The 25,325-nt window shown below is 39.5% G+C and overlaps 4 protein-coding genes across 4 annotated transcripts; 3 read left to right on the top strand and 1 right to left on the bottom strand.

The window, feature by feature from the left end:
* The first annotated feature begins 1,187 nt into the window (after positions 1–1,187).
* LOC138604391 (serine protease 27-like) lies at positions 1,188–9,801 on the top strand. The gene is made up of 6 exons (XM_069676316.1): positions 1,188–1,288; positions 3,377–3,397; positions 5,204–5,366; positions 6,495–6,763; positions 7,387–7,526; positions 8,083–9,801. Exons 1-6 carry the CDS (start codon positions 1,234–1,236, stop codon positions 8,395–8,397), a joined length of 963 nt encoding a protein of 320 aa, XP_069532417.1. The 5' UTR covers positions 1,188–1,233; the 3' UTR covers positions 8,398–9,801.
* Positions 9,802–10,184: 383 nt separating this feature from the next.
* jmjd8 (jumonji domain containing 8) lies at positions 10,185–16,960 on the top strand. Its single transcript, XM_069676098.1, has 9 exons — positions 10,185–10,397; positions 10,708–10,803; positions 11,854–11,902; positions 12,315–12,411; positions 12,553–12,621; positions 12,850–12,969; positions 14,489–14,556; positions 14,673–14,807; positions 15,209–16,960. Exons 1-9 carry the CDS (start codon positions 10,297–10,299, stop codon positions 15,287–15,289), a joined length of 816 nt encoding a protein of 271 aa, XP_069532199.1. The 5' UTR covers positions 10,185–10,296; the 3' UTR covers positions 15,290–16,960.
* Positions 16,961–17,321: 361 nt separating this feature from the next.
* Positions 17,322–22,953, bottom strand: LOC138604475 (E3 ubiquitin-protein ligase CHIP-like). The gene is made up of 8 exons (XM_069676422.1): positions 22,891–22,953; positions 21,678–21,887; positions 21,379–21,577; positions 21,121–21,290; positions 20,940–21,023; positions 20,752–20,808; positions 20,511–20,627; positions 17,322–20,296 (listed from the first exon to the last, which is right to left on the bottom strand). Exons 2-8 carry the CDS (start codon positions 21,795–21,797, stop codon positions 20,171–20,173), a joined length of 873 nt encoding a protein of 290 aa, XP_069532523.1. The 5' UTR covers positions 21,798–21,887; positions 22,891–22,953; the 3' UTR covers positions 17,322–20,170.
* Positions 22,954–23,017: 64 nt separating this feature from the next.
* gfer (growth factor, augmenter of liver regeneration (ERV1 homolog, S. cerevisiae)) lies at positions 23,018–24,481 on the top strand. Its single transcript, XM_069676232.1, has 3 exons — positions 23,018–23,421; positions 23,656–23,870; positions 24,004–24,481. The coding sequence occupies exons 1-3, from the start codon at positions 23,209–23,211 to the stop codon at positions 24,164–24,166; spliced, it is 591 nt and encodes a 196-aa protein (XP_069532333.1). The 5' UTR covers positions 23,018–23,208; the 3' UTR covers positions 24,167–24,481.
* The last annotated feature ends 844 nt before the right edge of the window (positions 24,482–25,325 follow it).

Below are 25,325 nucleotides of genomic sequence, written 5' to 3'. Positions count from 1 at the left end.
CTGTCATCTGAAGAACAAAAAATAAGAGTTATTCAGGAAAAGTATTAGTAAAAGCTTGTTGTTGTAGCACATATTCACTAGAGTAACCTTTTATACAATAGTGATTTAAACACATTTGAATTATATTTTTAGATAGAGAAAAGGTACTTAAATTGTAAACACAACAGTAAAGAAATGTCAGTTATGATAAATTGAGAAATACAAGGAATATGTGAATTATAGAGGAGTTAAACTTTTCTATCCTATAAGTTAAGCTGTTATTTATGTATTTATTGGCTGTGTTTTTTACAATTTACTCTTATAAATAGGCTAATACATACACCTATATACAATCTTCCATATATTTTGTATGTTTTTTTTAGATATATTGACATATTGCAAAGCTAATATATATAGGCCTACGGATGATCAGGGCTAAATTAAGCATATGATTGGTTAAATGTTCATTAAATCCAGACTTAGACTCTAAATTTAGCATGAGGACTAGAAACAGCTAGCCTAAATCTTAGTTTTCTGAATTAGATTAAACATTTAATCCCTAACCGCATTTGTAAAGAGTAGTTCAACCCTGGAATTTATACTCTGAGTTAATTAAAAGTCTTAAGTACTTCTATCCTCACTGCCAGGAACAAACAGAAACAGTATTGACGACTGACACAGACGTGCTCTGCAGATATTACGAGTCACAGAATGTTAGCTCATCGGCAGGTGTTTCAGGCTTTAGACAGTTACCTGTACAATATCTCAACTCAACTTTATTTATATTGCTCCTTTCTTACAAACATGCAGCCCAAAGTGCTTGACACAAGAACAAACAGACAGAAAACAAGAACAAAAATGGACCAAAATAGATTCAAAAAAGGACAGTGAAAACAATAAAATGTTAGATATTAATAAATGAAAATAATTTAAAATTATATAAGATTAATAACACCAAGGGATAGAGCAAAAGAAAGAAAAAAACTTGGACTACACTATAAAATTACTCCAAATTAAAAGCCTTATTTGTGGTTTATATTCCAACCATCTTCAAAGCAGGTACTGGCATTTATAATTGGTGTTTTGTAGAGAAGGGCCTGTGTTTGGTATGGGAGGTGTTGCCCTAAACAGACCATGTCAGCAGCACAATGCACCTAACAGCAGGGCAGGTTCAGTGCAGATAGTCACGCCTCCCTGTTGAAGTGCTGTTCAGCTCACTCAGTTATCACAAGAACAAGTTAGAAGAATAGAACCATGGAGGTCAAACTCTTAATTTGTGGTGTCTTGCTGGCGGCCTCAATGCTTACAGGTTAGTGCTGTTACATACTGTCTTAGAAGAGTTTAATTATTAATGATATGTTTTCTGTAAAAGAAAAATCTGAATAGAGATAAATTGTAAGAAGATAAGCTACAATATCAAATGTATACGCTTGATTTTCAGTCATATATGTATCAGAATGTTCTGTACTCACTGGTTACTAAAGAGCAGATGCACAAAGTGTTTTATTTTATTTTTTTAATCAGACAAAAAACCTCCACCTGTTCTTTTAGTTGATGTACGTCAAAAACTGAGACTGTCACTCACAGTATCAGCAGACATGCCTTAAGGATCCGTCACACGACATGAAAATCCAGAACAGCCAGTTTGACTGTCATTGTGTTTACACTAAAATCCCCGCTGAGTTACTGAGCTCAACCTAAAGGTGACTTCAGTCTGTTAGCTTAACAACTTGTTGCTTATAGAATAATCAGTAATCTTAAATCAATACTATGATATATGGTAGCAAAATAAGGGGGAGTTTTCTATTCAAATAAAGCACCTTCTCCACCCCAGTTATTGAGGAGCATGCTTTTCAACACAAATATCAGAAACAATGACTGTGTAATGATTTGGAAACATTTGTACGGATTGTCCATTGATACAGTAATGACTAATGTTGAAGGGAATAGTTCAACCGTTAGGGAAACAGGTTGATTCACATTCTTGTGGAGATGTGTCAGATTTCAAGATTGATACCATGTTCATTCCTGTACGATAGATTGTTTTTTACTTTAAATTTTCATTCTAATGTTCACTTTTAATGTCATTAGTATTCTTAATTTCTTTTACCCATGTGTCATACGGGGAGGGAGTGGGAGTTTAAGAATAGAGGGGCGAAAACTTCCTACCTGTATTTTTGTATGATGTACCGGTACGATTATATCTGAACGCTAGATATAAATATACAGTCGGCTAGTTAGTTTAGCTTAGCCAATGAATGGAAACGGGAAAGAGAGGTTCGGGCCAAAGATACACATCTAACATATTTGGGCCTGGGACATATTCTTTCAGCCTGAAGCCATGAAACAGGCTGGAATTGCCACATAGTCTTTCACTGCCAATGGGCCCAATCAAACCAGAAAAAGCTGTTGCATCGCTTTCTTCAAAGGTACCAGAGTCACACAATAAGAGAACCAAAGGTTTAGTAAAGGTTAAGGTTGTGAATACGCCTTTAATCTCTGCTGTACAGTAAACGTAAAGCTAACCTAGCTTGGCATGAAGACTGAAAACAGCTAGCCTTGCTTTCTCAAAAGTTCTCCATCTTCAAGTCTAATGTTGATTGTTTAACTTGAACAAGTACAAACCTAAAAGCAAAAGTTCACCATTTTCAAGTTAAAAACAAGCCAGGTACAATGGGTCAGAGCGAGATTGATTCTGTTACCTTTGGACAGAGCCAGGCTAGCTTTTAGCTAACCCCAGCTAGCCTACAGCACCGGTTCTGTCATATTCATTACTTTAGGTAATTAATAGTTTGTACTGACAAAAATATATACTTAAACTACAAAAAGTAAATGTACCATGTAGAAATATTTCATTATAATAATGTTTACAGAATTATTCTTAGCTTCAGTTTGTAAAAGTATCAAAATAAAAGTAGTGCAGTAGTCTTCACTTGAAGTTAAAGTATCACATTAAAGATACAGCGGTATTCTCAGCCTCATTTAGGTAAGGTATTACAGTAAAAGTACATAAATATTATCTATGTTATGTCATTAAGATATTATAATAAAAGTATACAAGCAGGAGTGACATGTGATATTTAAGAATTAAGATACATTAATTATTCTCCGTAATTATCTTTAATCTTCTTTGTGTTGTTAATTGTCATCTCGAAACAGAGGGATTAACAGTAGCAAGCATCATCAGATTTACTTTGACTTCATTTCGTACATGCTAACCTCACCCACGAACACCTGGAACCCATAAGTAACCAGTCAGTTTAGTTTTTTCAAACAACTTCTCGGAACTTTCTGAGTAACACTGTTTAAAAAGATCTCACAATCACTGTACAACACAAATGCAGATTTACAGTTTCCTGTTAGTGACTAAATGTTTTCTTCTTTGTCTCTCCCACAGGAAGCAACGCTCAGTTAGACGGTGAGTTCTGTTCTCATACACTTGTTAATTCATTTTGTTCATCTAAAGAGGGTTTAAAACTGGTCTTTAAACTGTCCACATTCATCAAGTTGAGGTTTGAATAGTCTAAATATCTTACAGCGGCTTTAAGCTACACGTATGAAGCTCCGGGGAGGGACTGAAATGGTTGTTTCTCAATAAAAGTTTTGTTACTTTTTCCCCCTAAAAGAAGAATTCAAACTTAGTTTCAGAAAAGTGTAAATTACCCACAATCATTAATGAACCACAGCAGCCTGATCCCACCGTCTTATTGCATATTGTCAAACCTAATTTAGGCTTTTCACGTCTCATTTCATATCAGGCCACTGAAAAGTAGTAGTAGTTGTTATGAATGTTGAGTTATTATTTAAACCCGACCCATGATTTTCTTAAACTAACCCAAGAAGTTTTGGTCTCTAAAAAAAAGTTTCACATTAACCACATGTAAGAAGAGACCCTGAAAAGAATAATGCAGTTACCTAAGTGTACCTTAAAACAGCTGCTCAAGGGAACCTTAATACAAATGCTACAGGGTATCTTATAAAACAGAGTCTGGAGGGTGCCTTTGAACATACATTCAAGTACACCTTAAAAGAACTGCTAAGGGGAACCTTGAAAGAGACATTTAAGGGTGCCTTAAAACAAACGCTAAAGGGTTCGTTCTTTTGGACAAATTCTTAATGGTAACTTAAACAGAGGTACGGGGATGCCTTTAAACATATATTAAAGGGTACTAAGGCAGAGGTTTCAAGGTACTTTTAAAGGATCATTTTAAACCTGGGCACTATTTTTACAAATTTTGGGGTCAAAATGACTCATAGGAACAAAAACCTCTGGAATCGGTTCAGTAGTTGTCCTCCGCCGGCAGCCGGTTCACCCTGCTCTGCCAGTTGCCCCTCTCTCTTTCTCTCTCCTCATTCTGTCTTCAATCTCAATGAGCCATTCTTTCGTATACTCTGGCTCAAATAAATAGGGACGGCCATCGTATTCAAATGCCTCATCTTCATCGTTGAAATGAGGTAAATGTTTAGCCACGGCTTTTGAAATATATTCTTGCTGGCAGTCCTCTATGGAAACAAATCCTCTCTCCAACTAAAACTCACGCGTGATTTCAAAACAAGACTTCTCCTTGAGCGAGACTTGTGTTTCAGGTTACACTAAAACGATCTTACTCTTTAAAAAAGAAGACGATCTTTGTAGCGATCATTTCCGTAATGTTGTCGGACACCTGGAGTAACAATCTGAGCCTGTCAGTGGCAAAAACAAGCACTTTTAGTGGACATACTTTGATCGGGTGCAATTGCCCCAGGGGATTATGTTGAAGCCTTTGCGGCCGTATTGCGGAGACCATCTACTGGACCGATTCCAAAAGTTTTTGACCCCCAAATTTGTAAAAATAGGGCCCAGGTTTAAAAAATACTGAGTTATCCTTTAAATATAAGGCAACTGTTACCTCAAAACAGATGCTAATGAGTACGTTAATACATATGCTAAAGGCTACCTTGATAAAGATGCTAAACAGAACACTAAACAGGTGCTAACGGGTACTTTGATACAAAAGTTTAGTTTAGAACAAACACTGGATACCTTGAAAAAGACCCTAAAGAGTACCTTAAAACAGATGCTAATGTGTATGTTGAAACATATTCTGAGGGTACATTGACAAAGATGCTAAAGTGTACCTTGATACCTTGATATCTTGAAAGAGACGCTAACGGGTACCTTAAATCAGATACTAGAGGGTACATAGAGTTAGTTGTTTACATTCGGACTGCTTCCCCCCTCCAGTTTGTGGAACTGCTCCGCTCAACACCAAGATCGTGGGAGGTGAGGATGCTCCTGCAGGCGCGTGGCCCTGGCAGGTCAGTCTGCACCGGAACGGCGGTCATTTCTGCGGGGGCTCCCTGGTCAACAAGCGGTGGGTCTTGAGTGCAGCTCACTGTTTCCCCAGGTGAGCTCTGACGCCGTCGCACGACTCTGCACCTCACCTGTCTAAACACAATGGACTGTAATTAACAAAAGAAAACATGATGAGGTGTGGCACAAAACCAACAGCCGCATATCATTGTTTATCTTATTATGCAATCAATTACAATGAATACATGTGAAGATATTGAAGTTGCTGCTACTACACACACAAATCAGAACACAATAAACGGTTTGTGTGACTTAAAGCAAATAAAATTCACAAAAGTAACCACAAGGATCAGATTAAATACTAAACTGTTAACAATGAGGCAGTTAATTATGTGTTTAAATAAAGATTTTTTTATGAGTTTAAAGAAACAAACAAAAAGTGTTCCCCCCCAAAAAACTGCATGTGATATTGGTTCCCCATCTTTGGCCCAGTCTAAGTTTTAAATGTAGAAGAAACTGTTTGAATAGAAACATTTTTACATTTTCTTTCGGCAATTGGAGCTGGGTCACTTTGGCAGCAGGCTAAGCAAGTCAGTTCAAACGTTTCCCTCCTCAGCAGAGTTTTCCAGCTCCTCCTTGCCTGGAAAAAAAACTTCCAAATGAAGGCGTTTAGAAGCTAATTTCACTTCTAAACTACATTAACCTCCTCATCTCTAAGGCTGAGCCCAGACTACCTGCAGAGGAAGCTGACTTCAGCTTTTATCTGCAATCTCACTTTGTTAGCCACTGCCCAAAGCTCATGACCACAGGTGAGGGTTGGGAAGAGAATGCAGATGGACAGGTAAATCAAAAGCCCTGCCTAAAGGCTCAGCGTCCTCTACGCCACGGCAGTTCTTCAGAAAGAGAGACAAAGGAAAACAATAAAAAAATGGCGGGGTGTTAGGATAATAAATTAGCCAGATCCTAGAGAAGAACAGGTGTGTTTGGAGGTCCTCCCAGTAAAGAAAAAGAACTGTAAACAGTTAGATTTTGTGTATTAAGAGTGACAGAAATTATCAAACTCAAAATGCAACTTTTTAAAATTAATCTTTAAATTTCCCAAAAATGTAAGACACTTTTAAAACAAAAAGGTTTCAGGAAAATGCACGACAATAAGTCACTTAAAGCCACAGCAGAGTGTCTGAAGCATCGTGTAATAAAGCATGTCATCTTTTTTTCTCAGAGCAAGCACATTCGGTCTCGTGGTCTACCTCGGACGTCAAAACCAACAGTTCCTGAACTTAAACGAAGTGTCCCGGGCCGTGTCACAAATCATCACCCATGAAAACTACGAAGACACCCCAAACAACAACGACGTAGCCCTACTGGAGCTCTCCTCCGACGTTTCGTTCACCAATTACATCAGACCCGTGTGTCTGGCAGCGACTGGCAGCGTGGTCAACGCTGGAAGCAACGTATGGGTCACCGGATGGGGAAACATCGGAAGTGACAGTAGGGATTTCTTAATTTATTAACAACAGTTAATCATTTTATGGACACATACAGTTTTCAATGTTTAACTGTTTTTTGCACTGAAATCCACCACAAGACACCATAAAACCAGATCTACTGCAGACAAAACTGGCATGTTAATGGCATCATTAACGGCCTGCAAAAGTTGAAAATGCTTTTTCACATTTTAAGACATATACTGTATATAATGTTACAATGTTGGATGTCCACACTAAACGTGGGTGAAGTTTAAAATCTGTAGATAAAAGTTATGTTGGAATAATCCCCTGTTAAGTCTGCAGGCTGCTGTGAACGCCAGGTTTCACACAGTTTTTTGCTGTGACATCACAAAGTGCAGCCTCAGAGAGCCGGCCAATCAGAAGAAAGCAGGCTTGCAGGGGCGGGGTCTCTTAAAGGGACACAGCTGACTGAGTCGTTTCAGGCAGAGGCTGTATGAGGGCCTGCACAGAGCACCAGTGTGAGAAAAATGTGGAGTTTTTTTTACTGTGAATTATGCTAAGCTACTCCACAGGTATCGCAGAGTCAAATTCTTTAACAGCTCCTTGTAGTTTGTATCCAAAAAACTCAACTCACTTAACATAAATATTGATTTTTTTCTGCAGTTCCTCTTGGTTTTCCTCAGAACCTTCAGGAGGTGAGTGTTCCCATCGTGTCGAACACTCAGTGTAGCCGGTCCTACTCTCAACTCACCAGCAATATGATCTGTGCTGGTCTGGAGGAGGGAGGAAAGGACTCCTGCCAGGTGAGTCTGTCTACAAACCACTCCGCTATCAACCAACACCACCCTCCCAGTACTTATGCCACTCTGTCCAACAAGAAAAGTCCTGCATTGAAAATGTTACTTAAGAATGCAATCAGGAAGATATACTTCAAGGTACAATGTGGACTCACAAAATCACAAACCAAACAAAAGTCACTCATTGAGTCTAATTCCCTGATAATGTTGACCTTAGTTTTTCCTAAAGCTACAGCTAACATTAAGCTAACATTAGCACTGTAACGTTTGGATTTTCATTTGGATCGTCTGGAGAGACAACTGAGAAAGATGTGGAAGGTGTCATTTTTTAATTTACGCGACAATTTGTGCAAAAAAATTGAAAAACAATTGAAAAAGCCAAAGTGTCAAAGTAGGAAAATGTCACTTTTATTGTTTCATTATCTTATATTTATCATTAGGTATTTATTACTCACGCAACACTGTAAATCAAGGATTTTACTGATGAAGTTATAGGTGCAGTACTTGAGTTAACTTCCTCCCTCTGTTTTCTGGTGATATAACGACGTGTGACCTCTTGCAGGGGGATTCAGGCGGCCCCTTGGTGAGAAAAAGTGGCTCCATATGGATCCTGGCTGGAGTAGTGAGTTTTGGAATAGGCTGTGCTCAGCCAAGTATCCCCGGAGTCTACGCCCGAGTGTCGGAGTACCAGTCCTGGATCAACGGCTCCATCACCAGTGACCAGCCGGGCTTCGTCACCCTCAATTCGGATGGTACAACCTCTGAGGGCGGTTCATCCTCTGGTTCATCCTCTGGAGCGGCTCACCTGGTTTCCTTCTCGGTTCCTCTGCTGCTCTCAATCCTACCTGTTCTCTTCTCTCTCATGGTTCTTTCATAGATGACATGGAGATAGAGAGTCTATCTGTCTTATGGTCTCATATTTAACCTGTGAGAGCCATTTGTTTTAAAACAAGCAAAAAGGGGAAAATTTCCCTTGTTTCTACTTAAGTTTCTTTTCTTGAAGGAGTTTTTACATAAAATTGTCAATAAGAGGGAAAGACAAAAAATTCACTTTATTTAAAAGGTTAGAGCTGCAAATAAGGGATGTTGTAATGACTGATTAATTGTATTTAAATTACAAAAAAAAAGAGAATGGTGGATGACTAAATAAAAGCTATTTTTTTATTAGACACTTTAGGCATGCAGCATCTTTTTTATTCTTTGCACAACTTGCTTGAATGTTTTGCACAAACCTGGATATTCAAAAGCAAGTAGAGTCATATGAAATATTCTTAATTCCTTTGGTTGCTTATTAACCAGAAGATCTGGGCTGCAAAAATGCTGACAGAAAACATCTGTAATCCCCACAGCCCAGGACTTATATTGAGATTGCTTATTTTACTTAAAGTCCAAAAACAGAATCATTTTATTGTCACTGCAAAGAAAAGAAATCAGCACATTGAGAAGCTGCAGACAGAGAATAGCTGTCTGGGACCGCATGCTGCCTTTTGTTAAAAATAATCCTGGAATAAGTTGAAGTTGGTTTTAACCAGGGGAAATTATCTTCACTGTTTGCATATTTTTCTACTTTAGTGGCCTTAAAAATACTCTTAAAAATGAAAAAACAACATCAAATCCATTCATATAATAAATTAAAGTAAACTATAACAATTCATCTTTTCTCCCTTTATCTTAACAGTTTCCTTTGAAAGGCAATTCTTCATAACATAAAAATGTGTCTTCAGAAAAGTTTTGGAATATGTATGCCTAAGCCATGAGCAAATGTAATAACTAAAAGAAAATTTAAAAGAGACATTTAAGGATATTTTTATTTTATTTTTTATGATGAGTCTTTTTAAATGTTTTAACTTTTGCTGTTTTGGCTGAAACATTCTGATCATTTTTGTTTTGTTTGCATTTTCTTTGTTTATGATCTTAGATATAAAACGCAGCAGGATATATTGAATTGATTTTATCTGTTCTGTTACCTCTTAGTAATTATTGACTGTAACTATCAATGCAATTGATTTATTTGCACTGAGCAACTGTGATTTACATTTTAGACATGGTTAATATGAAGCACAAAGTATATTTAAGATTTTCATCATCAAATTGTTAGAAACACCTTTCAGTGTTTGGCATTTTAATATGATACCATTTGTTGAATGGCAGAGTAACTGGATTACATTGTGTAGGCGTCCCTATTTGTTTGGTATTTTAATTGTAAGTGTCCTTTACACAACACAAATACAAGCTGTATATCTCTCTTCATTTGATTGTATTAAAAACGTTTTACTTGTAAGTTGTTGTAATGAGTAATGCTGATTTAAGGATTTAATTAATAATAGTATAGTTACAGGACATTATTCAGCATTTGGTACTTTAAGTACATTGTCTACTTGTTCCTGCATCCCATTGCTTCAGAAACATTTTCAATGCAGGAGTTTTACTTGTAGCAGAGTAGCTACTTTAAGAGTGTAGTATGAGTACTAATATGGTATAGTACTTATTAAGTGATCAGATCCTTTATTCAAAGTACTAATGATAAGCATAATAGTTCGTGCAACATCGGTAAAGTATGAACACGCTTTAGGCAGAGTAAGGAGAGGATAATCATAGTTCCCGATAAACGTGAACGCCGCACACGGTCAGGCGTGATTGTTGCTCTCTGATTGGACGTTTTACAGGAAGAAGGAAGGTAGCTCACGCGCGGGGATAATGCAACATATCCACCTCACATTGACTGTTTTTTCACCTAACTGTACCTACATTTAAGTTGTTGTAAGAGTAGTTTTGAATGGAATATAAAAAGGTTGTATTCAACACATGTACACAGTTTGTTCTGTTATGTTTCATCGCGGTGAAGGCAGAGCAGCTGTCAGACGACGAGGGCGGCTGGTGAGTGTGAACACTGAAAACTGAAAATTAAAATTTGATGATCAGAGTTCACAGTGATATAATGAGAAGTGATGAATGAATGGATTAAAGGGAATGGGAATTACTCTACGTTTAAACTTGACTGATATGCTAACGATGGCTGCCCAAGGGATTTAAGAACAGATTAAACGAATTAACTACAACTTCTTACACGTCTTAACTTGACTCTAAAATAGTGAAAAAGTTAAGTGATGTTTTGTATTAAATTCACATCACCGGTTTTCAGATCTCACTGTTTTGTTCTCATCTTCATGTCTTTCTTTGTGTTCAGGTCATTTACTTCAGATTTCAGGTTACAGGATGAAGGTCCCTGTAACATCGACGTGTTGGACAGCTCTTTACTCTCACATCGGCAGTTCATTGAAAGGTATCTTTAGATCACTGGCAATCACCTAGCAACACGTTAGCAACCACTAATACAAAGTCAGGTAAAGCAGCTGAATGAATGAACCTTGTACAAATTTAAGATCAACAGAATGTGAAAAAGGCCCCTTTGACGTCATCTATTAGTTTGTAGACCACCGTTTTGACACCTCAAGATTGGGATTCTGGCCGTCGCCATCTTTGTTTTTGAAGCTTGAAGTTTGAAGTGACTGTACGTGGAAGAGATGGGAGAGCAAAGTTGTTAGCAACTGCTTACTTGGTTAGCAAGGTACATCTGTAATTCACGGTTAATTGGGATGCTAATTTTGGCTAGCAAAAAAAAAACTTGAATAAAATATTTTTACTGAAAAAATGACCATTAGACTCATCAGAGTGTCTTTTAGTACAACCGAACAATTCTTCAAGTTGACATGGTAGCGACTTGTCAGTCAGAGGTAGCCACTCCCTAAAGAAAACCCTGCTAAATTGTGTATTTTACTCTAAATGGGACTATAATGTACAGAATTAACAAAATACTTTGATGGGAAGACTTTAAACTAACTATTGAGACCATAAAGTTGTGTGGAAAATGATTACTGAGGTAACACATTTTTAATTCCCCCCTTCTGGCAGTTAGAAGGAGTACAGGATTAAGGAACTTTAGCATTAGCTTCATTTTTTAAACCAAGAGGCTACGTCCACTTCCTAAATGTATTTAAAGCTCCTGTGAGGAGTTTTTCGCTGGTTATCAAACAGACTGACTGCTGGCGGGGGGTAGGTGTCAGACGAAGAGAATAACTGCATTTGCTTACATTTCCAGGGCAAAAATTTAAAGTGAGTGATACATAAGACTGTTAAAGAAAGCAGGATGAGATTGTTAAAAACCAGCACTTAAGCATGTTCAGGACAAAATATGCAAAGAGATAAGAGTCGGCTTTGTCCACAGGGGGCGCCAAAATCAACACAAACCCAAAGTTAATCACAGCAGCTTTAAGGAGAACTGAGTTTACGTGTATTCTGACTCAAACCTGCTGATCAAATGTTATTTCCCCAGATATGCGTACAGCAGGCCGGTGATCCTGAGAGGCCTGACTGATAACACGGTACGTATTTAAACATAAAGAATGTTCTTCTGGCTGCAAACAGAACGAGAAGTAGATGCAAATGTTTTTTATGTGTGATAACTGCATGTGAAAAATCCACCCTCTGATTCAGATGACTTGAATCCCCTCCAAATCTTTATCTGAAGTATTTTTCTATGTGGTATTTTTAAATTTAACTTCTATCAAAGATTTGAGTACACCTTGCATCACCGTTTAAATAAACATAATAGGAGCATGACAGGTGGAGTGGATTAACTGCATTAAGGAAGTAAGAAAAAATAAAACAAGCATAAAATTGGCGCAGGGTTTCGCAGGGTGGATTATTCCAGCACATACTCACTAAAAAAAAGCACATACAACAAAAACTATTCCAACACTGAGTAAAACTTTCAATTTATTCACTTTGTTTTAGAAATTCAGGTTTTTGTGCTCCAAGTCGAGCTTACTACAAGAATATGGCGAGCGGAGAGTGCGGCTCAGCACAGCTAACACTTACTCTTATAAGAAAGGTACGCATGTCTAACAGCCATCCTGCTCTGCTGCTGTCGTAGTCTGCCAGTGACCTCTTTAACCTGCAGGCATTCTTACTATTGTTTATTGATGGTTTGACCGCTGAGCAGCTGCTAAGTCACCGTCTCTTTATGTTTCAGTGGACGTCCCGTTCCAGGAGTACGTGGACTTTTTTCTAAGGCCTCAGTCTGTGGACACACTCGGCAGCGGTGAGCCTGCACTAAACATTTGTTTATAATGCATTTAAGCTTGCCACCCACTTTAATTGTCTCCTATCTAACCTGAACAAGTTGTTGATTGTAAAGGAAGAATATCGATCAGGCTGTGACGCACACACAAAATACTTGGAAGAAGTTACAAGCACGTCTTTTTGTGGGAATCGTTTGTATGTTTGAATCTGCAGGTGAGCTTCGGACTGATGTGTTCTTCTTCTTCAGACACGCTGTATTTTTTTGGCGACAACAACTTCACCGAGTGGCAGAATTTGTTTGAGCACTACGAGGCTCCGCCGTACGTCCTGCCTCGCACCAGCGGAGCGTACAGCTTCGGGATCGCAGGTCAGTGTTCAGATTTCAGGCTGAAGTCTGCAGCTACGATATCATGGCAGCTGTGTGAGGACTCATTTAAGACGCATCGGTTCTTCTGGCTAAAAGCTAACAGCAGCATATTAATGTGCTCACAATGGAAAATGCTGCAGAGTTTACCTGTTGGCTCGCAGAACACAAGTTGTTGGTCTATCGCTGCCTTAATCTGTTGGTATGATTTTGAGCCTTTTGTGTTTTCAATAGTACTTTGATCAGGCGCATTAAACCCCAAAGATTACATTGCAGTCATTACAGCCTGTTTCATGGCTCGTACAGAATATGTCAAATATTGGCCCCAGGTTTATAAAGATTTGAATTACCCTCTAAGTCCTGAAGAATTTTATTTTATGACCAGTTTCTCTCATTTGGCCTCAAAAAAATTCATTCAATTTTATCCTGTTTGAGCTGTGTGAAATCCAAACATCCAAACACATGTATATCTAAAAGCTGACATATAAGAGCCTCAAAAGTTAGAGTGATAATGTCAAAGTTTTCCATTTAAAAACCAGCTCCACTCATGTTTTAAAACATATGAAATGCTCTGCTTGAAATAAAAAAATGTGTATGATATGTTATTTTCTGCAAAATACGTTTATTACCTTCTAAAAAATCCTCCCAAGACTTCTCCTCCTTCTCCCTCATATACCCCACTTCAAAAAACCTGAACTATCCCTTTAAAATAATCGCTAAATAAGCAACAATAAATAAATAGAAAAACCTAAGATAGATATGAAAATGACAAGAAAGCCTTTTTCAAGTGATAATCTTGACTATTTTCATGGAAATAAATGTCTGTTAAGCCTCTATCTATCGCTGAATGAGGTAACACAATGGTGACTGAGCCTATGGCCCACTGATGAACTCCTTTGCATCTGCAGTATTACAGACTGGGTGTCTGGTGCGACATACGCGAAAAAATCTCAAGCAGCGCCCAGTTAGTGACGCGTTTTCCATCAGCCAGCAGTGGTTGGTCTGCCAGAGAGGGTAGGCGGAGCTAAGCGGCTGCTTTTCTTGTGTTGCGAGTAAACAGTAATCTACTATGGCTGACCAAACAAAGAAAAGATGGATGACTACAGATACAACTTCAACAAGAAGTGAAAATCCAAAGAAAAAGAAACAAACTCGACGCTCAGATGAAGCAAACAGTCTGAAAAGGAAAGCGACCGTCAGCGAGGAAAATCAAGAGTTACAACCGGAGCCAACCGTGGACGTCACACATGCATATCTGGGAAGTGTGTTCCCGCAATTATTGTTTATCACCATAGGTGCCTCTAAAGAGAACGAAACTGAGATCGTCAAGATTAAAACTTTAAGAATTATAGTTTTGTAACATTTTAGATTTAAAAATTTAATGCAAACTGCAGGGTTTCTAAATGTTTTCATGTCAGCTGGCTTTCTTTGACTTAGATCCCATGTCAAATATGTAAATGATGATTACTAGAGAGGCTGCAGCTGTAGCTCTGACCCTCAGATCCGCTCTCTCTGTCTGCAGGTCCTGGTACAGGAGTCCCCTTTCACTGGCACGGCCCTGGTTACTCTGAGGTCATCTATGGAAGAAAGGTGAGCAAATAAAAACATGTACGTTTGTTTCATCTCTTCGATTTGGCGCAGACAGATAAAAGTCGCAGTTTGAGCGTCTTGTAGTTTGAGTGATTGATTCAGTTGTGATCACATAGCGCTGGTTCCTCTACCCGCCGGATCAGGAGCCTCATTTCCACCCGAATCGTACCACCCTGTCCTGGCTGACGGAGACCTATCCCAACCTTCCCGAGGAGGAGGCTCCGCTGGAGTGCACCATCAGACCTGGAGAGGTGAGCACACCATGAGCCAGTAAAATGAACTTTCCTTCATAGCTAAGACAATAATAACCTTTTTCCAGTGATTCAGGGCTGCGTGGAGTTAATGTGACAACAACAAGGAGCACATGTTTAAGGGCGTTTATAGCTGACTTCATCTTTTATCTACATTTAAATTTAGGGGAATTATTAGGTCAGCAAGACATTTGAAAACTTGAGTATTTTTTAAATTTGAAGGTGTTTAAATGATTTACTTACGATGTTTTTCTCTAACCCTGATTTTAGGTAAAATATTAGTTTGAAGAAATATTTCTAAATTTAACCCAAAACATAAAATCACAGCATAAAAACTCAGAAGGTTTTACAGAAGAGCTTTCACAAAGTGTTTTCTAACAGATGCGATGTTTCTCCCTCAGGTGCTGTATTTCCCCGACCATTGGTGGCACGCCACTCTCAACCTCGACACCAGCGTTTTCATCTCCACCTTCCTCGGCTGAGCTTTGCCTTCAACACTCCTTTATTTAAAAAAAAATGTAATCCACATCTTAAATCACAGTTTGTCCTCCAGTGCAGGTTAACAGGAGGAAATCGCAGACTGTGTATAAGAAGTGGACGTAACCTCCGGATCTGAAAGTGAAGTAAATGCAGATGTTCTTTCTAAAGGCCAGCAGGGGGCGACTCCAGTGGTTGCACAAAGAAGTCTGACTATAGAAGTTTATGTGAAAATGAGCCTCGCCTAATTTATTACCTCTAGGGATGCACGACATTGGATTTTTTGCCGATATTTTCCAACCCTTTTTGCCGATTTCAATACCGATATATTAGACACGCTTTTTTCCACCTAGTTGCAGAGAACTTCCCCCTGTAGTGTAACTGCCATCATACCTACTCTTATTGTATTGAATCTTTAAGCAGAATTAAAGCGTTGTTTTATCAGCGGAAAATATCGGCAGAAAAATGACATATCGATGCCGATTGCCGATATGTCATTTTCAAGCCATAATCTGCAGGAGGAGTCAGCTAATTTTTTTTACGTCAGAATTATTTGTTTAAAGCCTGGTTTGTGTTTTTTTACTGGCCCAAATTAGCATCCTCATAAATATCACGTTCAGACAGTTTTATGTTCGTTAAAAAATGAGGCTAATTCCAGACAAAAGTGCATCAAAGCAATTAAAAATGATTCCTGAAATTGAGACAAAGAAATATAATCTTTGGTTTTACTGGTGATGAAAGAGAAGATTTCTAATTGAATAAAAACAGCAATGCCAAATTGGAAACTTGAGGCTTTGAAAAGTTGCTTTGTCGGCTTCTTATAAACAACAGAAGATCGTCTTTGATGTTTCATGAGGGCGACTGAACAGAGTGATGAACTGTGATACCTGGAAAGGTACATTCCATGTGAAGCTTTTTTTCTGTCTTTAATTCAGCCATTTTTGCTAATAATACAAATAATTACCTGTATTTAATGACCAAAGTTGTGACTAGCGACCAAACCCTCTTTTTATCTACACCGCTTATCCTGTTCAGGGTTGTAGGAGGGTCTGGAACTGATCTCATTGGGCGAGAGGCGGGGCACACGCCGGACTGCTCGCCAGTCAATCACAGGGCTGACACAGAGAGTCAGACAACCTTTCACGCTCACATTCACAGCTACGGGCAATTTTAGAGTCATCAATTAACCTAATGAGAAAACTCGACATAGAAATGCCTCGGCTAAATCGGGATTCGAATCAGGACCCTTCCTGCTGTGAGGTGACACTGATCGGAGACGACCTGTCTGTATTTCGGTGCACACTGCGTTTCACATCAGCGTGATTGTTGCCGTGGATACGGGGAGAGTGGGCTGTGCTTAATGTGGCCCTGGACACATGTGCGTTCACACTACCAGACGTATGTGGATAAATGCGTCCCAGACCACCTCCGTATGTGGCCTGAGTGATCGGATCTGAATGCGTCTTCAATCCGTCCTGGGTGCGTTCACACCTGTAGTTAAGGCTGTCCACTTGTGATCCGATCACGAAAACAACATGTTGATACCAAGTCCTGCACACAGAAAATTAAAACATTTTAAATATTATTTCTGTCGCTTCTATGTCAGAATGGGAAATTTTCACACCAAACGATTTTTGTCTGTTTGTTGAACTTTCTAACAGAAATAAAGAAAAAAAATCGGCTTGAAAAATGTTTGCACATGATTTCTGTGGTTCTTAAAACAGCTGAAGATTTGACTGTCGCAGCATCACGTGTCCGGTTTACAACCCTGACTGTTATCATTATTAATCTGATGCTGAGCTAAATGCTAACATCAAGATGTTTAGCAGCTGTAATGTCTTTGTTGAGCGTGTTAGCATGGGAACTTGCTAATTAGCAGTTTACACTGAATACAGATAGGGCTGTAGTTACAATTCATCCTGACAGGAACATCTGATCGACATATTATCACAGTACATCCAACATTTCAGTTATCGTTGTGTTTATACACGTGTCTGTTGTTACTGTGAGAGATGAGAGGAAAGATACTGAGGCGTACAAAACATGGAACATTTATTTGATCACAATTTCAAACATTTGTTGTATCTTTTAAGGTGCAGCAGGTTTATCAACAAAGTTTTCCTGTTTGAAAGATAATTAAAGATAAACGAAGAAATAAAGTAGATCTGTTCCTTTAAGTTGTGTTCACGGTCTTCTAGAAACACGCAGGAAATCAGACGTTTACGCGATTGAATCGAAGCTGGATTGTCACATTAAAACAAAGACACATTATTATAGAAAAGTACAGCAAGAACAATGAGAAACAGCTGTTGCTTATTAATACAGTTACACAAAGTGTTGAAAAACCAACAATTACGGGGAAAAAATAACAAGTAAACTCCATCAAAAACATCACAAGCACAAATTTAGTTTCTGCACAAAGAAGCTGCACTCTTAAAAAAGAGAAAATTAAATGAAAACAATTTTAAAGTAACGTCAAAAACTTTCACTTCCCGATACCGTGCCTCGCTTAGCTTCAGCGCTATAATTTACTACCTTTTAGTTTGCCAGCAAACGCAACACTTCCCCACATTTAAAGTTGAAACGATGAGCAGCCACAGCTGTGCAGTTTTGATACATAAACTGAAAGTCGTCAGCAGATTGTTCACTCCGAGCCGCATGGTTACCACATGAACTGATAATCAGTACTTTGTTATTTTTAAATTATACAAATCAGCAACAAGAAACCAACAATGAAACTACTTGAAACATTCAGTCAAATTCAATCCTCTGATTTGTACAGACGGTTTTTAAACGTCTCATCTGATTAAAACAGAATGTACTCTCACTGGTCCCAGCAAAAAGAGTCACATGGAACAAGCAGACAGAAACAGAGAGGGGCTGCTGAACAGTCAGAGCTCAGCTGAAGCTAAACTGGATCTGCAGGTCGAACACGAGCGACTTCCTGTTCGACAATGAAACTGAAATCTCACTGTCAGTGAGAGGCTTCAGTTTCTCTGTAAATGCAAATCTGAAACTGAATTGATCAGGAAGCAAGAAACAATATCTGTCTCTGTTTGTATGGCAATAACACAAGAGTAGGTCTGCTGTGTATATTAATAAAACAACTCCTTATACTCGCATGAAAGGAGAAGAGGGGAACTAGTATTCAATCATGTGTTGTTAAAGTGCTACATTTGGATGAAGGTTGGATCTTTAGATTTTTGATCAAACTTACACATTATAACTTAAAGTGCTTTTTTTGTCAAGTTATCGAGTAACAGCAACAATTAAATATTCTTAAAGTGCGGAAAAACTTGGTCTCAAGACTTAAAGGAGAAGTTCGGTATTTTTAAACTTTTTTTTTTTTTACAAATTTGGGGGTGGAAATGACTCATCGGAACAAAAACTTTTGGGATCGGTCCAGTAGCTGTAGCCACAATGGCTGCAACATAATCCCCTGGGGCAACTGCGCCCGATCAAAGTACGTTCACTAAAAGAGCTCGTTTTTGCCGCTGACAGGCTCACATTGTTACTCCAGGTGTCCGACAACATTACGGAAATTATCCCTACAAAGATCGTCCTTTTTTTTAAAGAGTAAGATCTTTTTTGTGCAACTAGAAACATAAGTCTCGCTCTGAAATCCCGCGGGCGGTGAGGTGTTACCTGAACAGGACGGTGGAAACGTGAGTTAGAGTTGGAGAGTTCCGGATCCAAAAGTTTTTGCTCCTGTGAGTCACTTTGACATCCAAATTTGTAAAAGTACGGCCCAGGTTTAGAAACACTGAACTTCTCCTTTAACAAAAACATATGAATCTTTCTGTGGTGATGTTAGTGACATAATGAGAATGACATCTTGCATTATGTAAGAAAACGCCTGACAGTGGAGTTGTTTTTTCTGGCACTATAATTTCCTTGGGGATGAATAAAGTTCCATCTTATCTTATCTTAGTCGATAAATAACTGGCAATAAACTAAATTCAACTGACAGAAATACATTTGTGCTGCTAACAGACTTGAGGAATCGGAGGACTTTTTCCACCACTAGTGAAACGTTCACGTCGCAGATGGCACACAGCGACCTCTAGTGACAGACAGAACTGCACGTTTCAAAATTCATCTTTGAACCTCTTTGTTGTTGGTTTTTTTGCTCTTTCTTGATTGTATAACTTTTTGGTTTAGACATTCATTTTACTGAAACTTTTACTTAGAAAGTAGCAATTTGCTCAAACCCGGTGCAATCCATCTTTCCTGTTTTATTTAAGGTTAATGTTCTTTGTGCAGTGTCCCTGCTCAAATAAAGAAACATCATTTCTTTTTGTTTCATGTATTCCTCCCTCACTGTGAATTACTTTGTAACAGAACAGGAAAGTATTTCAGTTGAAGCGAGTCGCTGCAGGTTTGAAATGATGACAGAACAACAGCCCCTCTAAGTGACCGACTGAAGCACGTGAGCCTGAACGCACCGGCCCAGTCCCGATCTCCAGCCTGCAGCACTAAACCCTGACAGGTTGAACTGCTGTCAGGCATGCAGTGTGTGAGGGTGAACTCTGAAAATGTGCACTAAATAACAGTGAATACACACCACTGTCACATACTGATAAACCATCCATACTTTCTTTGCTTGGATCAAGTTGGGGGGGCAGGACAACCACTTTTTACACGTCAGCAATTTGGCTGTGAACTTTGGGTCCCGCAGGAAAGTCTGCAGATACGTGGACTCACAGAAGGGGCGCAATTTGGCCTTGAAAAGTCCACATCAGAGCCCTCGTGCACTTCATGATTTGACAATGGGAGAACCCTAAACCCTCACACACTCCGCAACACGTGCCTCAGAGTCCTAAATCTGTGGAGATCGGGATCAGGCAACTGAGCGAAAAATCACTTCCCTTCCTTCCTGTCACCGCTCAGTAGTCCTCCACCCATCCATTCTCCAAAATAAAAGCATCAATAACTTCCTTCATGGCCAGGTTTGGAATGAGCTGATCTTGGGTCAGAGGAGAGCGCGTCACCGGGTCAAAATGGCCGACTCGCTGAAAGACAAAAGAAGACGCGTGGATTTTTTTCCTAAAACTTTGACTACTCTTTTCCTCATACACAGAATTTAAATCATCTATATTAACTAAAACTAAATAATAAATGTTGATTTTATACGTTTTGAATATCTATTTTTGTCCAAACACCTCGTCGAGAGCTGCCAGAAGCTGGCTGCACTTTTTCTTTGTATATACGTTGGGGAGTTTTTACCTGTAGATGCTCCTCAATGTCTTTTCTGTCGTAGGTGACCCCGCTGGGAGTGATGCAGGGCTCTCTCATCAACTCAAAGCTGATCTTTCCACACAGGAAGTCTGGGATCTCACGCTTCTGAAAGAACATACTACACTGAAAATCATGTTCAGATAAAACGTGAACAGTAGTTTTTTTCGCATTTCACAAACATGAAGAGGTGGATTATTTTTGGTCACGTTTTAGGGTCATCAACACTGACCTTCCTCTTCTCGTCTACTTGACAAAACAGCTCCTCCATGTCTGAAAGATATTTGTCCTGTAGGGGAAAAAATACAGATTGTAGGTTACAGAAAAACAAATAAGCATTTTCTTCTGCTTGGAGAGAAGACAAAAGAGGAGAGGAAGTAGATCAAATGTCAAGCTAACTTCCTAAATTAAAACACCTACGTGTTTCGTGTGGATCTCCTTCACATTGTGCTGAATTCTGCCGTCTTCTGATTTGTCTTCTTGTTTCTGTCTGCAGCCCTCCAGCTCCCTGTCGAACACACAAACTTTACTTCAGGAAAAAAAACAAACATCCATCTCAGAGCGACATGTTGTCTTTCTCACCACCATATTTAAAGAAGACCTGCCTCTTTTTCTCAGCCAGGATGAGTTTGGTGAGGTAGGCGTGCAGCTCGCTCTCCTGGTTGATCCTCCGCTCCTCCAGACTGTTCCAGCGTTTCTTTTTCGCTATCCGCAGAGCGCTGGGAATGTCGTCGCCGAAGTTCAGCCGCTGCTCCTTCGCCAAATTATAAGCTGGGAAAAAAAACATAAAGATGAAGATAAGATAAATTTGTCTACACTTGAGGAGATAACTTCAAAACTTGAGGAAAATCTCTCATACCTCTCTGTAGGTTACCGATGGCTTCTTCGTAATTCTCCATCTCCAGGTGACACTGGCCCATGAAGAAGTGAGCTTTGACTGACTGGCTGTCCAGCTCCAGAGCGTGTCTGCAGTCGGCCAGGGCTTTGTCATACTGCTGCAGCTTCACGTAGCACAGCGCTCTGTTGGTGTAGTATGCTGGGAAGGAGGGGCTGTGGGTCTGACAGAAGGGAGAAAATCAAAACATGGGCTATAAGGATGCGCCCAAACTATACAAATAATATGCACAACACTTAGGAAGAAGTAGATGGATATCTTACTATGGCTTTGCTGTAGCAGGCGGCGGCCTCCAGGTACTTGCGGCTCAGGAAGAGGCGGTTGCCCTGTTCCTTCAGCTCCTGAGCCGACACCGAGGCGCTCTTCTCCGGGCTCTCAGACATTTTGTGCACCAGGCCCGCTGCACCAGCGGCAGCTGCCTCTTCACTTTGCTTCCCTATCCTGATGCTCAGATCCAACAGGCCGGACAGAGACTGAGGCAGACAGATCCAAAACAGATTCAATTGATGTTATTAAAGAGCTCGACAGGAGCAGTTAGCGCAGAGATATTGTGAAAACAGACCACTTGTTTAGGGTTAATGGAAGGAAATAGATAACATAATGAGAATAACCAATAATCATATAATCAGAAAATACCATTAAAGCTCCTGTGAGGAGTTTTTCACTGGTTATGAAAGAGACTGAAATTAGCTCTGATGACTCTATATGACCTACAAAAGCAAACCAGACCATCAGCGACAAGATGGATTATTTTTATATGGTTATTTTTAATGTCTGAAACTGCTGGCGGGAGGTAGGTGATTAACTGCACGCTGCTTTTGTTTACATTTTCCATGTCAAAAACTTAAAGTGAGTGATACATCTGACTGTTAAAGAAAGCAGGATAAGATTTTTTTTCTTAAAAAACACCAATTAAGCATGTACAGGACAGAATCAGCAAAGAGATAAGAGGTACGTCTTTGTCCACAGGGAGCGCCAAAATCAACACAAACAGAAAGTTCCTCACAGCAGCTTTAAATTGATATAAATTACGATTTATGTAGCTGTTGTTTTGATTTATAAAGTCAATACATTTTCCCAATCTGTTTAAGTCAATTTTTTTTTACAATAGGAACATTCCCCATGTTTCTGTAAAATGGGTTACCCTCAATAATTATTCCGAATGTAATCATACAATTTATCGAGAGACAGTTGAGGGGGGAGTTTTGGGAGTTAAAAGTAGCATAATAAGGCATATGAAATTGGGCGAACAGCGCTGCTGTCATGTCTACCGATGTGCAACCGTTACTATCCTGCCGCCCTGCCCACACAGGGCCGAACATGAGCCAGACTGACTGGAATCACAATATGTGACTAAACAGTCAAAAAAAACAGCATGGAAAACAGCGAATCAACGCATAAAGCTTCAAACTACTTTCCGCATAACACATATGAACTGACAACATTTGAAAATGTCGTAAAATGATAGAAACTTACACTCCGTCAGATGCTTCTCTCCATAGCATACACAAATAACTGACGTCACTAGACCGGAAAGCGTTCCGTGCTTATTAAACGTCCGGCGACAACAAGGACTTGGACATATTTTGTTCCATGTGTCTTATCGCTTACATCAACCGGGAAGTGTGCAGCGTAACCATGACTCAGTCCGCGAGGAAGAGATGAATATGGAAATATTACAAAGGCGATAATGTGTCCATTCGGGGGGAACTGCTGCGTTTTAACAGTTGAACATTCGTGAGGTGTGTTGATAAAATACTGCAGGTCAGACAGAGTTATTAGCTAATAGCGAACATGGCTGCGCCCACAGGACCGAGAGGATCATCAGCCTCCAACCCGCCCGGGTTTGAAGGTTTCCCGTTTGCGGTGGCCGGGAGACCACCTGAGGACAGTGCGGGTAAAGAGCAGGAACACACCGGGGATGTGAAAAAGAAGCCGTGCAGGGTTTGCACGGACTTTAAATCGTGGATGAAGGTCCAGAAGAAACAGACGACAGCTGCTGTACAGGTGACATGAGGTCAAGGTTGGCAGGTGTTTGTTTTGTGAAAGTTTCGCTTGAGTAGAACATTGCTTATGAACTATTACACAGCAGTTAGTTCCAAGTAATTTGACTGGAAAAGAGGCATTCAATGAGTGCTGTTAAAGAGTATAACCGCACTGGGACTTTTAACTAGATGTACCATTCGGCTTTAGTGTTCTGCTCTCCATATGTTAAACACTCGTTTCTGTCTGATTCTCAAGGAGACCAAAGGTGCAGACACAGAACCACAACAGGAGCCTCAGTGTCCACTGGACAGGGAAGAGTTAGGCCGTAGCACCTGGTCCTTCCTGCACACTATGGCAGCATATTATCCCGACAGGCCGTCTGCCTCACAGCAGCAAGAGATGGGGCAGTTCATCAACCTATTCTCCAAGTTCTTCCCCTGTGATGAATGTGCAGAAGACCTCAGGAGCAGGTCAGACCACGATTCTCTCATTACAATCAACTTTCAGGCTTTTTTCTTCCTATTTTTGGTTTCAGCACGAGCAGCTGTCGTACTCTAAGACAAATAACAAGCAATTTTTAAAAGCACTATTTCCTCTCCTCAGATTAAAATCCAATCAGCCTGACACAAGGAGTCGCCACTCACTCTCTCAGTGGTTCTGCCGAATACACAACGACATCAACGCCCGGCTCGGGAAGCCCGAGTTCGATTGCTCCCGAGTGGACGAGAGGTGGAAGGACGGATGGAAAGACGGTTCCTGTGACTAAGCTTTAGAGGCTGAGAGATGTGAGGACAGAGCGAAGACCTGGGAGGAAAAATCAAATCTTCCTGTCAATGAACTCCAAATGTTTTGGGGCAACATTGTGTGAAAAGAGCTACTGTGTGTGTTACATTTTAGATGTTTCCTTCTTGTGATTTTGGATCAAACTGATCTGGTAATATGGTAACAACTCATATTTTACATCTAATATATTCTCTATTTTTTCACCAATTTGGCTTGTGGGTCATGTTTCAGCTGCCATTGTGATTGTTCTGTTAAAGCAGTCAAATAATCCATTAAAATGGTGTTTCCTGGTCTGTCATATGTGTGTTTTCTATTTCAGAATAATGTAGTTTAAATACAACAATCCCAAATATGTGAAAATCATGAATACTATGGTTGTCCTAATGTCAGTGATCAATAAGAGCCATCACTGAAATATGAAGACATTTATCAATTTCACAAAGAGATTATTACAGACGACTCTAACATTGTAATAACACCCTGTGCCACTCCGGTATATATGTGGAGTATTCTTATTTATTCGTTATATAGTTATAAGATAAACAAGCTTTAAATAGATATTAAAAGTGGATTAATGTGTAATTTAAACACCTTTACACACATTTAAGCACCATGTGACGTCTTTTCTCCTCTACTCGGGGGCACGTAAGGCCGAGTCACCTGATCCGTCTGTGTTATTAATAAACTCTCTGATCATTCAGTTGTTATTTAAGACGCCATCAAAGGACACAAACACATTCCATCAAGTCTAGAGCTCCACTGCTTCCTTTTGATTCACTGTTGTCATGATAGTACACAGAGTCAGAATCAGCAGTTACCAACCACCATAGTTTGAATTTATTTTCCAATGCTATGTGTAAATGTATCGTATTGAAGTATTGACTTCTGTAGGCTGATTTCTGCTGGTGTCTGCCTGATGCTGAATATTAGTGGTTCTCAAACTTTTGTTAATGAACTCTCTTTGAAATATTTTTTCAGCTAAGTACTCCCCGACCAGCGCGGATTATGTTTTCGGGGAAGAAAGGCCTTTTTAAATGAAACACTTCATGAGGCTTCGTGCAACTGTTGGATTATTTATAGATGCAAAGAAAAGAATCGAAACAAAGTGCAACAAACTCCTCCATGATTGTGTTTGTCATGAC

The sequence above is a fragment of the Semicossyphus pulcher genome, unplaced genomic scaffold, assembly GCF_022749685.1.
Source record: "Semicossyphus pulcher isolate SPU_LCO1_2020_fin unplaced genomic scaffold, fSemPul1.0.p SCAF_25, whole genome shotgun sequence".
NCBI lineage: Eukaryota > Metazoa > Chordata > Actinopteri > Labriformes > Labridae > Semicossyphus > Semicossyphus pulcher.
The sequence above is the reverse complement of the archived record's forward strand: the minus strand, read 5'-3'. Positions and strand labels throughout refer to the sequence as shown.

Excerpts from the sequence above, each read along its gene's own strand:
- LOC138604391 (XM_069676316.1), top strand. The coding sequence starts at position 1,234 with ATGGAGGTCAAACTCTTAATTTGTGGTGTCTTGCTGGCGGCCTCAATG. Across the intron at positions 5,367-6,494 it reads GCAGCTCACTGTTTCCCCAG|AGCAAGCACATTCGGTCTCG; the intron begins GTGAGCTCTGAC and ends TTTTTTTCTCAG. Across the intron at positions 6,764-7,386 it reads GGGAAACATCGGAAGTGACA|TTCCTCTTGGTTTTCCTCAG; the intron begins GTAGGGATTTCT and ends TTTTTTCTGCAG.
- jmjd8 (XM_069676098.1), top strand. The coding sequence starts at position 10,297 with ATGGAATATAAAAAGGTTGTATTCAACACATGTACACAGTTTGTTCTG. Across the intron at positions 10,398-10,707 it reads TCAGACGACGAGGGCGGCTG|GTCATTTACTTCAGATTTCA; the intron begins GTGAGTGTGAAC and ends CTTTGTGTTCAG. Across the intron at positions 14,808-15,208 it reads GCACCATCAGACCTGGAGAG|GTGCTGTATTTCCCCGACCA; the intron begins GTGAGCACACCA and ends TTTCTCCCTCAG.
- LOC138604475 (XM_069676422.1), bottom strand. The coding sequence starts at position 21,797 with ATGTCTGAGAGCCCGGAGAAGAGCGCCTCGGTGTCGGCTCAGGAGCTG. Across the intron at positions 21,291-21,378 it reads CATCGGTAACCTACAGAGAG|CTTATAATTTGGCGAAGGAG; the intron begins GTATGAGAGATT and ends TTTTTTTCCCAG. Across the intron at positions 20,809-20,939 it reads AGGAGATCCACACGAAACAC|GACAAATATCTTTCAGACAT; the intron begins GTAGGTGTTTTA and ends TTTCCCCTACAG.
- gfer (XM_069676232.1), top strand. The coding sequence starts at position 23,209 with ATGGCTGCGCCCACAGGACCGAGAGGATCATCAGCCTCCAACCCGCCC. Across the intron at positions 23,422-23,655 it reads AGACGACAGCTGCTGTACAG|GAGACCAAAGGTGCAGACAC; the intron begins GTGACATGAGGT and ends CTGATTCTCAAG. Across the intron at positions 23,871-24,003 it reads GCAGAAGACCTCAGGAGCAG|ATTAAAATCCAATCAGCCTG; the intron begins GTCAGACCACGA and ends TCCTCTCCTCAG.